Below are 16,900 nucleotides of genomic sequence, written 5' to 3'. Positions count from 1 at the left end.
CCCCCACCGTTTAATGTCGATCGGTATCTTCGCATATTCGCACTCTAATGTTTGCACATGTTTTGTACAAGGTTGGGAAGGTTACTCTTTAAAAGTAACTCATTATGTTACTCGTTGAAAGAAAAGGGTAACTCATTACTGTTGCTCATTTTGAAAGATAACTTTAAAAAATAACTCTCAAAGAGAAGTTGGAAAATTCGCCGTTATATTATTATTCAATAAATAAGGAGTTGTTATAATTTTCTTTATTAAATTTTTAAGGCCTCTACAATTTATCGCTACCTATGCCATGTATATGCATTTTACTGTATGAAATGTAATAAAAATAACGATTGTATTTGTTATCAAAAAATGTCACCTAAAAATGTAATTACGTGGCCGTTAACGTTACTAACAAAAAAAAAGAAAAAAATAACGCCGTGTTGTTACTAAAAAAAAATAGTGATAACGGCAAATAACGTATTACTTCCCAACCATGGTTTTATATACAGAGTGTTCCACAAGTCGTAGCACCAACAATTTTCGAAATGATACAAGTGATCGAAAAATGAGCTTTTTCACGAGCCAAGCTTCGAACGACCAATCATGCATCGCAAAGTTGCTTGTGTCATTTCAACGAAATTTTAATTTCAGGCTTAAGGCTCCTGGATACTCACTTTGGCTGTCCTCTAATGACGTTAGAAACGAAGAAGAGAATCATACCAATTTATGTGACGGTATATGTGGAAATAAAAAAATATACACACAAAATAACACTCATGGTCGATTCGGCACATCTGTAAAAATGTCCGGATGTTTTCTTTTAATTTGAACAATTAATAAATAGACGTAAGTTGGTGTAACACGCAACTTACGTTTTTAACCTATCTTTCCTCATGATTTCAATTACGTTTCAGTTACGTTAATTTCACGAGTTAATTTTATTCATAAGTACCGTCACATAAATTGGCATAATTTTCCTCGCTTCTGACGTCATTAAAGAAGGACAGCCAAAGTGAGTATCCAGGAGCCTTAATATATACAAAGATATGTCACGTTGAATATTAAAAATTCGCCATAATAAACAATGATTTTCCTTGACATTGTCGCGAAGGAAAAATTAAAGTTAGGTGATCAGAGCACCCAGTGAAATTTATGTCGCAAATTCTGAGACACTCTATATCCAATGAATCTGTGTACAAGCTGAATCTGACTTCGAACGTCGAAGATAGCTCCGAGTTATTCGCATGATCGATTTCATTGGTGTTACAGTAAAAAGAGCAACAATATGGTGGACGCGGCTGTTTTGGACAAACTGGAGTCCGGCTATGCCAAGTTGGCGGCCTCCGACAGCAAGTCGCTGCTGAAGAAACACCTGTCGAAGGAGGTGTTCGATCAGCTGAAGACGCGCAAGACGTCGTTTGGCTCCACGCTACTCGACGTCATCCAGTCCGGCCTGGAGAACCATGATTCCGGCGTGGGCATCTACGCGCCCGATGCCGAGGCTTACACCGTGTTCGCCGAGATCTTCGATCCGATCATCGACGACTACCACGGCGGCTTCAAGAAGACCGACAAGCATCCGCCCAAGGACTTCGGTGACGTCGACTCCTTCGGCAATCTCGATCCTACTGTAAGTATCAACCTTTTTTCCTCGATCGTCGCGTCCTTGAGCGCTCTTAAGACCTGGATTTACTGATAGGTATAGTCGAAATCCTTCGGCTCTCAGCGCTAAAAGCGTAGCGTAATTTCTAGCAAAAAGCGTCCTCACCGGACGTCGCAATTCCTAAGATTTAAGACTCCTGTAGGAATATTCTGCGACTTTTAACGACAGTGCAATTATCGTAACACGTTGTCGTTGTATAGTATGTCGCGAGTATAATATATGGTAGGAAAACTGCGTTTCGACAATGCGTAATAGTAACGATACTGTCGTTAAAAGTTCTGTCAAGAATGGCATACTATTTTCTCATTGCAGTCGTGTCTTACTTAATGATAGAAACAAAGAAATACAGGCCCAAAATTCTTGTGAAATACGTTGAGTTATAAGAATATAAAGTTATAAGTTATAAGAATATGCCCATAAAATAATATTTGATCGATTATGCATATCTGTAAAATATTCCAAAAACTTTTCCCTTTGCTCAAATAACTAATAAAAACTCGTAAAATTAACGTTACATGTGACCTTTTTTCTCTCTTTTTTTGTCAGGTCAATTTTACAACTAATTTATTGATTTGCTAAGGTAAAATGAAAGTTATCGGAATATTCTATAAACATGCTCAATCGATCACAACTATCTTTTTATGGGCGTATCCTTTGTAGATCTGGGCTAAGAGTTGCTAAGTCAATTTCGCGAAACGAAACTATTATTTACGAGCTTTAGTCACTTAATTTCTTCGGCATTACCGTTAATAGCCATCTTACCTTGTGTGTGATTCCAGATGTAAATTATTTCATGTAATCTATTATATTTTAGTAAAATCTAATAACAGTGTTTAGCTATTACCTTGCCCTTTCCAGATATATTCTCTTGAAATTGTAAGTTATTGTAAACGCCACTCTCGATTATATATTGCTTTCTATACTTTACAAACATTATTATCATCGTCATTATATCATCATTATATAGGTAAGACCATAATAGTAGTTTCAATGTTCTTCGAGAAATAAAAGTCTTATTAATGACTAAATGAAAAGATGAGAAAAGGTTTACAGAAGGTGAAGTTTTGAAATGATGGCCATTGATATCAATGCGATCTCTATTAGATAAATTTTTTTTCTCATTCTCATATTTCCAAGTTATTCCAAGTGGCAATGACATAATTATTGCCTCACTCCGTATATTTTATTTCATCCATATCTACTTATTACACGTCCGATAAAATTATTATTATCATCATAATCATCATGAAAAAAATCAATCGCAACAAAAAACATTATTATTATACTTTAGATTTTTATATGACAATATTAATTATTATTATACTTCAAATTATGTTGTATGCGTGTGATAATCTTAATTAAGAAATTTAATTATATTATCATCAGATCGCATTGTTATCATCGTTGTTATAATTAATTGATTCCATATCACAGGGTGAATACATCGTGTCGACTCGTGTGAGGTGCGGCCGTTCTCTGGACGGATATCCGTTCAACCCGTGCTTGACCGAGGCGCAATACAAGGAGATGGAGGAGAAGGTGTCCAGCACGCTGTCCGGCCTGACCGGCGAGCTGAAGGGCACCTTCTACCCGCTCACCGGCATGAGCAAGGAGGTGCAGCAGAAGTTGATCGACGATCACTTCCTCTTCAAGGAGGGCGATCGTTTCCTGCAGACCGCCAACGCCTGCCGCTTCTGGCCGACCGGACGCGGTATTTTCCATAATGACGATAAGACCTTCTTGGTATGGTGCAACGAGGAGGATCATCTCCGTATCATCTCCATGCAGATGGGCGGTGACCTCGGTCAGGTGAGAATACCTCCTTTAATCTCGCCTTAATCTCGGGTTTAATTAACTTAGGTTCCCTGATGCCTCGTAACGGTCGTCCCACAGATTGTGATTGTAACGCCAGAAGTATGAAAATTCCGAGGTACACGTTCACAATTCTAGCAAAGCACGTTGAAAATGAAACGAACGTGCCCATAAAGTAACACTTGCGATCGATTGAGCAGATTTGTAAAATATTCGAAAATTAAATTATTGACGTCAAATTATCAAGTTATTAATGTACTGTATTTAGCCTTTTAACTACGTGATTTTGCCTTGTTAATTATTTCATTGCTGTTTAATGCAAAGGCCAAATTTCCCGATATTTTATTCATTTATTTAACCCTTTGCACTCGAGGGCGCCGGAGCGGAGCCATTTAAAATTTGTCTTCAAACTTTTCAAACTCAAATGCAAATAGCAAGAGCGGAATATCCTATACACAATAGTTTTTACGATTTGTCTTTGTCCTTATGTTATGAACTGAAATTATTTGCATTGTCTCCATAGCGGAACCCTCGAGTGCAAAGGGTTAATATTGTTTTTTTACAAATTTCTCTGTCTAATTGCAAGTATCACGTTATGGATATATCTTCTTATTTCAATTGACTTTGCGAAATGTCTCTGTTGTTTTCCCCCTTTTAATCATAATCTAAAGATGCGATTCATTAACATTCGAAGCATTTTATCTATGTAACGTCATTAAGTCTTATCTTTATAATTTGCTATTTTTTGTATTATAATTTTCGTTTCATTTCTTTCTGTAAAAATTCTTTGTATCAGATTTTCAGATCATTTTATTAGATTGTATGATATCAGATTGAAATCTATATATTGTAACAAAAAGTAGGCATTTTTCCATAAATAAGTAAATTAAAGCTCCAGGCCCGTCGTTGCAGTCGTTTTGTTTGATAACGTCCGAAGCGAGAAAACGCGGGCCCAAAATGCTTGCGAGATACGTCGAGATAAAAGGATCTGCCCGTAAAAATGACACATTTGTGATCGATTCACAGCACATTTGTAAAATATTATTCCGAAACCTTTCCTTTTGCTCTGACAATCAATAAGTAACCGTCAAATTAACATGACATGCCATTCTTTTAAGAATATCTTTCAAATGTGCTCGATTAATCACAAGTATCATCGCATAGGCATATCATTTTATACCGTTTGTTACGTATTACGCAAGAATTTTATATACGGCGTTTCCTCGCTCTTCGTCATTAATCAAGATGATTGCGGCGAGGAGGAAACAAAGACCTTAAAACCCATCTGTAAAAGAAATGGGAGCCTATGTAGCGTCTAGCGAACTGCACCCTCTGAGATGTTCGTCACGAGGAAACAAGGGAACCTTCCTTATAACCTTCCGTGAAGGATCGATCGATCGATCATTCATTGATTGCCCGCTGCAACAGGTATACCGTCGCCTGGTGACCGCCGTGAACGAGATCGAGAAGCGGCTGCCGTTCTCGCACAACGACCGCTACGGCTTCCTCACGTTCTGCCCGACGAACTTGGGCACGACGGTGCGCGCGTCCGTGCACATCAAGGTGCCGAAGCTCGCCGCCAACAAGGCCAAGCTCGAGGAGGTCGCTGCCAAATACAATCTCCAGGTGCGCGGCACCCGCGGCGAGCACACCGAGGCCGAGGGCGGCATCTACGACATCTCCAACAAGCGGCGCCTCGGTCTCACCGAGTACCAGGCTGTGAAAGAGATGAACGACGGCATTGCCGAACTCATCAAGCTCGAGGCCAGCCTCTAAACTTTACCCACCGTGTCGCCCCGTCACCCTCCCCCTCCCCACCAAGCTCCCCGCCTCCCTTGAAAACGTCCTCTGCTCCTTCGCTCCCCCGACACGTGTATTATTATTACTACTATTCGTTTCCTAAAAACAAAAGAAGAAAAACGAAAAGTCATTAAGTCCGGTCGTCTCGGGCGTCACACGTATGTATGTGTGTGTGTGTTGTGTACACGTGACGTCACGTTCGAAACACGCGTCCTCCCTAGAACCGCGCGAGAGCAACACCGAAGAGGACCGTAGGCGTTCTTTAGGCGCGAGAGAGCAGCTTGTTGTTATTATTATTATCATATCCATTGTGTATTCGACGAGTATTCTCCCCCCACTTTTTTTCGTTTTACTTTCGTTCCACCGTTCTTCTTTTCATTTTTGTTCTCGTTTTTTGATTCTTTTTTCCTTTTCTTTTTTTCGTTCGGTAATTCTCTCAAACACGTACGTTCTCGCGCGTACGGACACGAGCAGATTCGCGCGGGTTTCTTCGCTCCGTGGATTCCTCTCTCTCTCTCTTTTTTTTCCGGTTCAGTTTCTCCTTTCTCCCTTCTTGCGTCGCTATTCGTTAGTCGTAAACAGAAGAAGAAGGTAGTCATGCGTTTTACACACGTAGCGATCAGCTCTAGCGCTAGCCTCCACGAAATTCGTCGTGCTTGTCTATTTAGAGCGAGATTACTAAGAGGTTATACGTAGGCAGGTCGTTGCTCGGGTGGTTCATTCGCAGTGACAACGACGACGACGACGACTACTATCACCACCACCACCGCCATCACGATGACAACGACGAAGAAAAGAAGAAGAAACGAAGACAACGGTCGTTGATCACGAGAGAGAGAGAAGAATGCAAGGCGGCGATTGAGCGAGGTCTCCGCAGTTGGCGACCTTTTTGCGGGACCGCAGGGTCGAGAAAGAAAGAGAAAGAGAGCGCGTAATTTTTTCGGCGCTCTAAACGACGCCTTTTCTAGTACGAGGCGAGAACGGTGTGCGGACAGCGACGATTCAGCGTTTTTTCATTCTCTTTTTTACCGTGTGACGAGAGGCCGTGAGAGAGGAGGAACATCTGCGACGGATATTATACGACGCGCACCACTACTACTACTATTACTATTACTACTACTAACTACTATTACATACACGCAGAAAAAAAAAAGCGTTCTAAGGCAGAGCTTAAGAACCGTGACGACATATTAGAGACAGTGTGTACCACAGCCGACTCGACAAACCAGATGTACGAGAAAATACAAGTATCGAGACACGAATAAAAAGACATACACACATTATGTATATCGTTGACTCCCTGTAATTTTTTCTCCGTCCTTCCTCCCGATTTTCGCGTCGAGGATCGTTTCGCTCGAATTCTCGCGTTCCGGAGGGTGCTCGTGATTCGAATCTTTCGCAAGATTCGAATATTTCATTTATAATCGATGACGTCAGATGGAATGGGGAGAAATTAGTATATACCAGACTTCTTAAAGCAAGGAAGCCCACGACTGAAAGAAACGGATGAACGAATGAGAGCCGTTGGAAACGCCGATGGTTTTGTAAAGAATCATTCATTCTGAGCGCACATATGCGCCCACAACGCTCGAGGAGTTAAGAATTCGCGCACACGTGTCGCTTTTTTCGCACAGAGGTTCACAAATGCCTGGTCGCTCCTCAGATTGCAAGACATACAACTTTTGACCTTTATAGCTTGCATAGCTGTGTCCCGAAATCGTAGTCGAGTAGAATAGCTTTTAATTAACCATCCAGTAAGCAAGAAATCATTAACGTTATTACAATGATATTTTACAACATAACATTTTCAAATATGTAGTTCTTAATGTGGTACACAACATCGTTGTTAATAATATTTATAACCCAAACATTAAAAATAATATATGATTTTAATATTTAGGAATATTATAATATCAAGTAATAGTTTAAGAACATTTGTAAAATGTTTATAAAATCAATATTTCAAAAGATTGATTTAATGTTTATCGGGCAAAAAACTTGATAAAGATCGTTGCTTTTTTCATTCTAGTTGGTCAATTAAATGCTACTATATTCGATCGACTACAGTTTCAGAACGTAATCTATGTACTGTATGCAGTACAAGGTTGACAGTCATACGAGTAACTTTGATAGTAATGGCCAAGTATGACACAGGATGTATGATTTCCAATTTTACACATAAGTATAAAGTTGAAAATCGATTTAGGGAATGAATTGGTCTGTTCTTTTTAGCTGAGCTGGCTGCATTAGTCCAAAAAATGTATGCATTGAAACGTATGAAATGTACGTACGAAATTCTCATGCTTCAGTGTGCGTAAATTTCCTGAACTGTGCAGCCAGTTCAGCTAAAAAACGGACCATATGCATTTATAGGTCTGTCCTTTTTCGTCGAACTGGTGTAAATTACTAGAACTTAAAAAGAAACAAACATATAGTAAAGACTTGATGGAAGAAAAAAGAAGAGAACCATGGTCTGTTCCTTTTAGCTGAACTGGTTGCACTAGTTTAAGAAATTTACACACGTACTGAAACGCGAGAATCAGGTACATACGCTTCATATGTTTCAATATGTATGTGAATTTCTTTAAAGCTAAAAAGACCGCTTATGACTTCTTTGTATTGTTTTTTTTTGGCTGAACTGGCTATACTAGTTCGAGAAATGTACGCACACTGAAGCGTGAGAATCTCGTGCGTTTTACACGCTTCAATGTGTATGTAAATTTCTTGAACCAGTTTGGTTAAAAAGAACAGACCGATTGCGTCACATTCTGCGTTACGTCACATTCTACGTGCAACAATCGTGTGTATAGTCGGCGTCACGTATGCTGTACTTATTTCTATTAGGTTGAAACTTTTTCTATATGATTTTTAACTTTTCACATGTACACACATAAGGTTCAAACTATTTAAAATTAGAGCCATTATAATCCTATCATAGTAATTAGAGTTACTTGTGCGACTTTCAACCTTATGCGTTATGTAAGGCTGAAAATCATGTAATTCTCCGCCTACAGAATGGAATAACCCACATGACGCCGACTGTACAGTTTTCGCAAGTTTGACATGTCAATGTCTTGTCTGATAGTTAAGGCTCTTGGTCCTTCGCTGCAATTATTTTGTTTGATAACCTCAGAATCGAGAAAACATGCTCAAAATTCTCGTGAAATACATTAAAATATAAAGATATAAAATATAAAAGGACGTATTGTCATTGATTGAGTAAATTTGTAAAATATTCCTGAGACCTTTTGCTCTAGTAGCCAATAAATAACCATCAAATTAACATGACACGCAATCTTCTTTTTTAGCTAATTTTCATTTCATGATTTTGCCATATTAATTTTACGGCTATTTATTGATTTTTAAAGTAAAAGGAATGTTTTCGGGATATTTTACAAATGCGCTTTCAATCAAATATCATTATGTATATGCCATTTCATGAACATTTATTTCTTTTTATTTCAACATATTCCGCAAAAATTTCGAACATACGATTTTTGCTTCCGACGTCATTAATCAAGGTGGTTGTAGCGAAGAAAACAGCAGGCCTTAAAAAGAGAAAAGTAAAAATTCGCCAAAATATATTTCGTAAAATATATATCTCGCAAAACACAGGTACATAGATGCACACATATTAAAATATACAATACTCTTGGGGGAAGTGTATATTGTGCCTTTATATTATTTAGTAACTGTTATGTTTTCCACATTCGGAAGACAGCTTAGATATACGGTAAGGTAATAAAAATAACGCAATATATGAGCGTTAAATATATATATATATATATATATATATATATAGCAAAGTCGTAGCGATTTTTTTCATCATAGATCGCAAATTAAGTAGCAATTTAGGTTTAGACGGGTAATAAACGACTTTCAAGCGATATAGAGAGCTTCGCAAGACCGAACTTCCCAAATACAAAAGTAATCCTGATTATTACCGTAAACTCCGCGCTGGTTACTGTTATATAAATATATTAGAAAATAATAAAAGTAGTTAACAATAATATGTGTAAGTGTATAGAGAGAGAGAGAGAGAGAGAGAGAGAGAGAGAGAGAGTGTGTGGGTGTGCGTGTGTGTGTGTGGAAAATATTAACATTCGGAAAGTATATTCGGAAATCTTAATTATATCATTGGTTAATCTTATTAATTAAAGATTAGTAAGATTCTTTGTTGAGTATGCCCGTTGTACAGTTAATCGCATGGCGTATTTAATTATATCATTTTTTAAACGCTTAAAGAGACGCCTAAAGCGCCTGGCTGAAAGGCATTTAAAGCTCTTGAGTGTCCTTTGGGATACCCGACGAATCGCATGCACAAACTTCGACAATGACTGTAAGCTAATATTATTAATTAACTGCGATTCTCAAAGTACATGAAGTCCTGGAAGAAAAAGAAGAAATTCGAATATCAAAGATTGTTAGAAAATTATCAGTTGATTAGTTCAAGAGATTCGAATATTTCAGGTCCTCGATTAAGAGGCCCCTTGCAACAGTCGTCTTATTCGATGACGTGTTAGAAACAAAGGAAACGCGTGTTCAAAATTCTTGCGAATAAAATGATGTGATCGAGCACATTCGTGAAATAATCCGCAAATTTTCCTTTTGCTTCTTAACAATCAATAAACTAACGTGACACGCAACTTTCCCTTTTTGTTAATTTTTTTCTCATAATTTTGTCACATCATCTTAATAGCTGTTTTATTAATTGTTGAAGTAAAAGGAAAATTTTCGGAATATTTTACGAATGTGCTCATAATCGGCCACAGAAATCATTTTTTCAGGACATACCTTTTATCTCGAAGTAAGAATTTTGGGCATATGTTTTTTCGCTTCTAACGTCATTAATCAAAATGACCGCAAGCAAGGGAACTGAAACTTCGATAATCACGACAAGACACTTACCAATAAAAGGCACGCTCCTAATAACACGGCTTTTATCTTGACGTCGAGGTCCCGCGGAAATTGCACACCAAACCGATCGGCGTCAGTGAACAACTCTCGGCTGAAGCCGCCCCAATTCTTCTGAATTACGCCGACATTCTGTTTCTCATCCAAAGATTTCACCTACAAAACATCCAACGAATGATTGACTCGAACTACTTTAATCGTCTATAATCCGATTTTCTTTTTGCTTCTAAAAAACGACAACGGAAAATGTGGGACATAAATAACCATAAAAAACAAATTTTAATTCGTAAATAATTTGTTATATAACAATACGTATTCTGACATAGAAATAGGAATCAATAACTGTTATAAATCGATTGTGTTCGATGATTATATTATTGCCTTAAAGTCACAGCGATACACAACGCGGTGATCAAATTAAGTCAGACCTTAAGGCTCTTGGATACTCACTTTGGCTGTCCTTTGGTGACGTCAGAAGCGAAGAAAACCATGCCAATTTATGTGATGATATTCGCCAGATTTGGCTTCGTCCGACTATTTTTTATTCCCGAACTTAAAAAAGTTACTCGGTTATAAGAAATTTCGAATTACGAAGGCGTTACCGTAGTAAACGAGTATTTTGAGGAGCCCGACAATTCACATTGCAAGACCGCCGGTTTGCTTGTTTTGGAACATCGTCTTGTAAAAATGTATTGAAGTCAAGGAGGACTATATTAAGAAGTAAAGTAATAATTTTGAAAAAACAAATTTTCTGTCGTAGGCCAATAACTTTTCAACCCGCTCTCGTATAAACGTCCATCATTAGTCGACGACGTCATAGGCTAAAAATGACTAAAAATGGACGTCAATGTGACGTCTTCTGACGTCACTCTCCTACTTGGGACACGTATACGTAAAGTCGAAATTGTTATAATTAGAACCATTATAACTTTACTACACATTACATCTAGAATTATTTCGGCGATTTTCATTTTATGCGTTGTGTAACGTTGTGAAAATCGTGTAACTCTTCGTCTAAGGACAGCATGACGTTGAGTGTACGAAGTGTTAGGAAGTTACAAGATTACGAGAAAAGAAAAACCAATGCGTTAGAGCAAATAGTGAAATTCTACAGTTTCCGAGGTGTTTTGCGAAATACCTTGAAAACTACTTCGATGCAGAAACGAATGATCGGCCCTTTTATTATCAGCACGGGATTGCCGGTCGCGTCTCGGACGGTGAACGTTGGCCGCCACAAACTCCACTCTTGAGTAACGGTGCCGAGCAGTAAATTGCCGCTATATATTTCCATAATCTGCAAACAGTATCCACGGTAATTCATCACTGATCAAAAATCGCAAAAACACGTTCACTCGGACTGCAGTTTTCAGGTCTGCAAAGGGAAAGTTGCACGTCAGTCAACCAAATCGTACCTCGTAACGAAACTTTAACGAATTGCATTGTTTTCCGTGTGATATAAACATTTTAACAATGTTTCAAGCAATACGACTTTGGCAACTCTCCTCAAATCTGTAATTTTTAATGCATGCGTTATAACTGTAACACATTTATGCCGTCAAACATCATCCTTCCGCAGTGAAACATTTAACATGAATATCTTGTGGCCAAATTCAAATTAGCGTTCTATGATTTGATGCGTAAGAGCCATTTAATTAAGATTATATATTTATTTCGCTATGTAAATAATAAATGTTAATATAAAACGAAGCTGAGATATATATATATATACAGTATTACAAATACGAAAGTATTTCTTATTTTTCTAATTAATGTTTTATTTATGCGATAGTTAATCTAATAGAGATGCACAAATATAATAGATAATTATATAAAGTGTTAAGTGTTAATTGTATTAAGTGTTTAAATACGTTTACATGTACATGTATTTTGTGTATTACTATACATATACATATTATGAACTTATCACTGTGTATTTTCAAAGCAAAGTAGTCAATAATTTTGAAATGTTGATATAACGCCGCGTATATTATAGTATTTAGTATCATAGTAGAGGTTTTCATTAAAATCTCACACGTAATTTAGAAGCTCTGAAAAGTAGAAATAAAAAATAATACATTAACGTCAAGGAACACGAGACAATACGTTGCAACTATCTCAGCTCTCGAGTGGGCAATCTTTTTTTTAATTGCACGTGCAATTAGATTACGGCCGCATTCGGCGGAAAGAGCAACTCAGAAAGCGCTTACTGATTATCACTCCTGATTGGTTTATACTCCCAGATCTGCCAAGAATCTAAAAGAACGCTCGATTCACAAACAATAATCACTAAGCGCTCTTTCCGTCGAATGCGGCCGATATGACTTGATGTACACGTAGTGCAGGTTTCAATAAATTTCCACGAAACTCATTTCGTGATACAACTATCTTAATGATAACGATATTATCGTAAAAAACTCGATTGGTGGTTAGCAACAATTTCTCCGAGAAGAACGATCGATTGTCGTGACGTACTATTTATGCGATAACTGCTACTTTTACATTTATAGCATAGAATCGACGTAACTTTTCTTCGGAACGGATCGATCGCAGCTTCCCATATCGTGGGCGAATTTTCATCAAAGGTAAAGCTGACAGATGGTGCGCACGTGTGAAGAAACTTTGGCGAAGCGTGCGTCATACAGATCCGCGGTTCTCATTTCAAAAAATTTCACATTCGATTCGCTTCTCACCGTAAACATAATCTCAACTCTTCTAATGTTATATCTTTCTCGTCGCCCATGCGCCCACCACCTCGGGATTTCATTTCTTAATCTAACTTGGGAAACAGTTTTTGGCCGAGAGTAAAACAACTGCGCTCAGCTGCGTGTTGTTTTCGCTTCTCGGCTGAGAAATGCGCTTTCTAAGTTTCTTGGAGTAAAATTTCACTCAGAATATAGAACGACCACCGAGTCACTCAGACCAAGTGATTTTTTTTTTACTCGTATAGAGCGTACGTCTTTCTCGTCTTCTGACATTACCGAACAAGACGAGTGCAGCAAGAGATTGGGAGCTTTAAATTTCCAAAATCTGCAAGTGAAGACGAGAAGACGAGAAGCAAGAACACGCATGTCCATAAAATGACACTTGCGATCGATTGAACACATTTAATAAAATATTCCGAAAACTTTTCTTTTGATTGAACAATCAGTAATAATCATAAAATTAATATAACATGCAACCTATCTTCTTTTTAGCCTATTTTTTCTCACGATTTCATTACGTTAATTTTACAAATGCGCTCAATCGATCGCAAGTATAATCTTATGAATTCAGTCTCTTACTTCAATATATTTTGCAAAATTTTTTGGCATACTTTTTCTCGTTCCTGATTTCGTCATCAATCGAGACGACTGCGGCGAGGAAATAGGAGAGCGTTAAAGAAAATTGTCAGACGTTCCGATTCGTCAAGAAATGCGAGGCGACGATCGAAGAGGGAGAAAGAAAGAGCCCCAGTTTCTAAAGACATCCCCGCGACAACAATGGTAAGCCCGTCGACAACTACCTGTAAGCAGCAAGGGCAACAGCAACTGTCACATCTGAAGGGTCGACTCATGCGAAGGACTTCCCGTCCGTTCAAATCGACCACGGAGAAGTCGCAGGGACGGGCTGAGCCCAGGCACAGTCGCGAGCAGACGTCCGATTCCTCGGCCGCGTAAAACACCGGCTTTCCCGTCACGTCCATAATAGCGTATCGGTTTTTGGTTTCAAATCCAGTGAAAACTGAGAGCAGAGCAAAGCAGAGACGTTGTGATTAAAAACGAGTAAAATGAATTTCAGGATTGAGAAGTAACGCATTACTTGTAATAATTGCCTTTCTTTAATGTTATCAGTTACTTTTTTCAGTACTTTTATCAGACCTGACCTGTTATTCTTCGTCACGATAACGGGAAAATAATTATTTTTAATGTTATGATAATGAATGTTATTTTTTAATTATTTTTAATGTTACGACAATAAATGTAATTCTTATCTTATCATCTTCTTCTTATCATCAATACTTTGTACATGTAGATACATCATGATGGAATAGATATAGTGACAAAATGAAAAAAGGTTTCAGGACTTTGCGAGAAAAGTAACAGGAATTGTAACAAGTCGTTACTTTTTATATATGACGATAACGCATTATTTTATTTCATTTCTAAAAGCCATTATATATTTAAAAATAGATGAGTTATTTTTTTAATAACGGCTTAATGAGATGACGTTAATTTTTCTCCATTAGTTATGATGATGGTAACGCGATTTTATTTTTAGTGTAACGGTAATAAATATAATCGTTACATATCTTTTTATTACTTCATATATATAGAATATTTACCTATATAAGTTAGGTGATAGAAAAAAAAGACTTTATAACTTTATGAAAAAGTAAAGGAAATCGTAACGACTCATTAATTCTTGAATAACGATAATGGATTATTGTAATTATTATTACTTCAAAATAAATATTATATATATTTCAAAATATGGTCGACGGTTATTTTTCTTAGTGACGACGTTGTATTTCTTCATCAGCAACAATAATGGGAATGCAGTTATATTTTGTATGCAACAGTAACACATACATAATCGTTATTTATCGTTACTCTGCACATGCGGAATACATCTACATGGATAGTAGCGAGTTGGAAGGAAAAAGTAAAAGCTTTACAAACTTGGTGGAAAAAGTAACAGGAATCGTAAACGACTCGTTACTTCTTGAGCAACGATAATGCGCTGTCTAACGAATTGTTTTAATCATCAATATATCGAAATGAATATCGGAGGAAATGAGGGAAAAAATAACAGTAACAAGTAATTTTTCGAATCTTTCCCGACGCATAATAATAATGAAATTACATTCTCCGGTAAACATTTAGCTTGTTCTTTTTAGCTGCACTGCTGAACTGGTGCAATAAGTTGAAATGAGAAAACATATACTTGTCTCACTTCAACTTATTGCACCAGTTCAGCAGTGCAGCTAAAAAGAACAGGCTAATTGTATTGTTGCGCACAACAAGCGCATTCGTTATATCGAGTTGTAATAACTTCGCCGCATAGCACACATTGCGTTAAACAAGAGAACGGGCTATTGTATAGCATAAATATAAGATTATATCATTATCGTACGAAGCAAACACGATGTTTTTCAGAGAGAAAGAGAAAGAGAGAAAGATAGAGAGAGAAGAATTGTAAATCACTCTTGTGCGCTACTACTACTACTACTACTACTGCTATCACCATCACCATCACATACGTACTAATGTGAGCGTAAAAAGAAGAGTGTTTTATTTTTGTCCTGGTACTTCAGAGCCCGAGACAAAGCTCACCTTCCAGCAGCTCGACTTTCTGGTTCACGAAAAGATAATCAAGGCCCATAAGGTATTCCAAGCCTGACGGATATATCGTATTCGGCGGAGACCAACCACCTGAAACACCGGAGAGCGGAGCTCGATAAGCGTCGTTAATAACAGATATCGTCGACAAACTCATCGCAGACATCCGTTTTCTCTGAATAAATCTGTAAATATGGATCGTGAGGGAAACGCGCTGTTTTTCCTCCGACGAGCAACAATCGACTAATGAGGGAAAGCCGTCCAACTTTTATCTTGTTAGAAGTATCACGTATCTTACGTTTGCATATCGTTCGCATCGCAACTGCATTGATAAAAGGATTCACGGAGATATCGTATCAAGTGTCATATCTAATGATCTATTGATATCTCCGGTAACAAGAATTTTCCAACGCGTCACATACTCGTTTTCGCCGAAGAAATAATTTTATGAAATTTTTATATAATTAATATTTTGAAATAATTTTTAATTATATCCATTATTACAAAGAATTGTCGTGAATTTATGTTGTAAAGTTAAGTGAATTTATCATAAATTTATATGGTGGACATGCATTGTTTTGAAAAATCAAAATTACGAAATTTGAAGAGAGAGAATTTTTTTGAAAAGTCGCAATTCTGAAATAGAGATATCGAGGTATGCCTAAATACAAATGTTTCAAAATATTGGAAGCACACAGTATTAATCTACATTTTATAATATGAAAATGTTTATAACTCAAATCAGTACAGCAGTATACCGGAAATAATTTTTCTAAAATAATAACAATAATAATAATAACAATAATTTCTTGACACTATTTTGTCTTAATGACTTCGATATTGTGAATTTTCAGAGCAATCATATATTTTCAAAATTTCAGGAAAGTTATATCTCGAAAGATTGTCTTAATAACTAATTTCGAGAATATGACCTTTCCATAAATCGTCCCACTTTACAAATGTCGTTATAGTTTTCTTTGGAACAATGCATATTCACTTGAAATATCATACATCATTTTCACGTATCTTCGTTTGTATCGATGTAACGTTGTTTTTATCGCAAAATTTCGAAACAACATATAAACAGTAACAGGAAACTCCATGTACACGGAAAAAATTAGTCTTAAATCAAGAATATATATTCTCATGTATAAACGAGAATATCTATTCTTGATTTAATATTTTTTCTATGTATGAGCACAATTTTTATACAATTATCACGTCGAATCAATGTCACATTATACATATACAGAGTGTTACATAACATATTGTACAAACTTATAAAGTAAAAAATTGTGTAAAACGGTTACTCAAATTTTTATGTTATTTAATAAGGTGAATATGTTAATTTAATATATTTGTGTATTTTTTTATATATTTCCTAAAAAGTAACAACATCTTTAAATGGACC

General features: G+C 36.9%; 2 protein-coding genes across 8 annotated transcripts in view; one reads left to right on the top strand and one right to left on the bottom strand.

The window, feature by feature from the left end:
- LOC106740621 (arginine kinase) overlaps positions 1–5,368 on the top strand; it is a 34,868-nt gene extending 29,500 nt beyond the window's left edge. For all 3 annotated transcript variants that reach the window (XM_014611840.1, XM_014611839.1, XM_014611838.1), the window contains exons 2-4: positions 1,252–1,612; positions 3,080–3,454; positions 4,886–5,368. In XM_014611840.1, coding sequence (XP_014467326.1) covers positions 1,268–1,612; positions 3,080–3,454; positions 4,886–5,233 — 1,068 coding nt within the window. In that variant the 5' untranslated portion in view covers positions 1,252–1,267 and the 3' untranslated portion in view covers positions 5,234–5,368. The remainder of the gene's footprint in view (positions 1–1,251; positions 1,613–3,079; positions 3,455–4,885) is intronic.
- A 3,509-nt stretch (positions 5,369–8,877) lies between these two features.
- LOC106740632 (phospholipid scramblase 2-like) overlaps positions 8,878–16,900 on the bottom strand; it is a 40,547-nt gene continuing 32,524 nt past the window's right edge. For 4 of the 5 annotated variants that reach the window (XM_014611864.1, XM_014611865.1, XM_014611866.1 and 1 more), the window contains 5 exons: positions 15,484–15,582; positions 13,674–13,891; positions 11,310–11,465; positions 10,166–10,327; positions 8,879–9,644 (listed from right to left, as the gene is read on the bottom strand). In XM_014611864.1, coding sequence (XP_014467350.1) covers positions 9,615–9,644; positions 10,166–10,327; positions 11,310–11,465; positions 13,674–13,891; positions 15,484–15,582 — 665 coding nt within the window. In that variant the 3' untranslated portion in view covers positions 8,879–9,614. Of the gene's footprint in view, positions 9,645–10,165; positions 10,328–11,309; positions 11,466–13,673; positions 13,892–15,483; positions 15,583–16,900 lie in introns of all 5 variants that reach the window. The other variant, XM_014611867.1, reaches the window with a different exon arrangement.

This window comes from Dinoponera quadriceps, unplaced genomic scaffold (genome assembly GCF_001313825.1).
Source record: "Dinoponera quadriceps isolate SergipeBrazil2010 unplaced genomic scaffold, ASM131382v1 scaffold278, whole genome shotgun sequence".
NCBI lineage: Eukaryota > Metazoa > Arthropoda > Insecta > Hymenoptera > Formicidae > Dinoponera > Dinoponera quadriceps.
The sequence above is the reverse complement of the archived record's forward strand: the minus strand, read 5'-3'. Positions and strand labels throughout refer to the sequence as shown.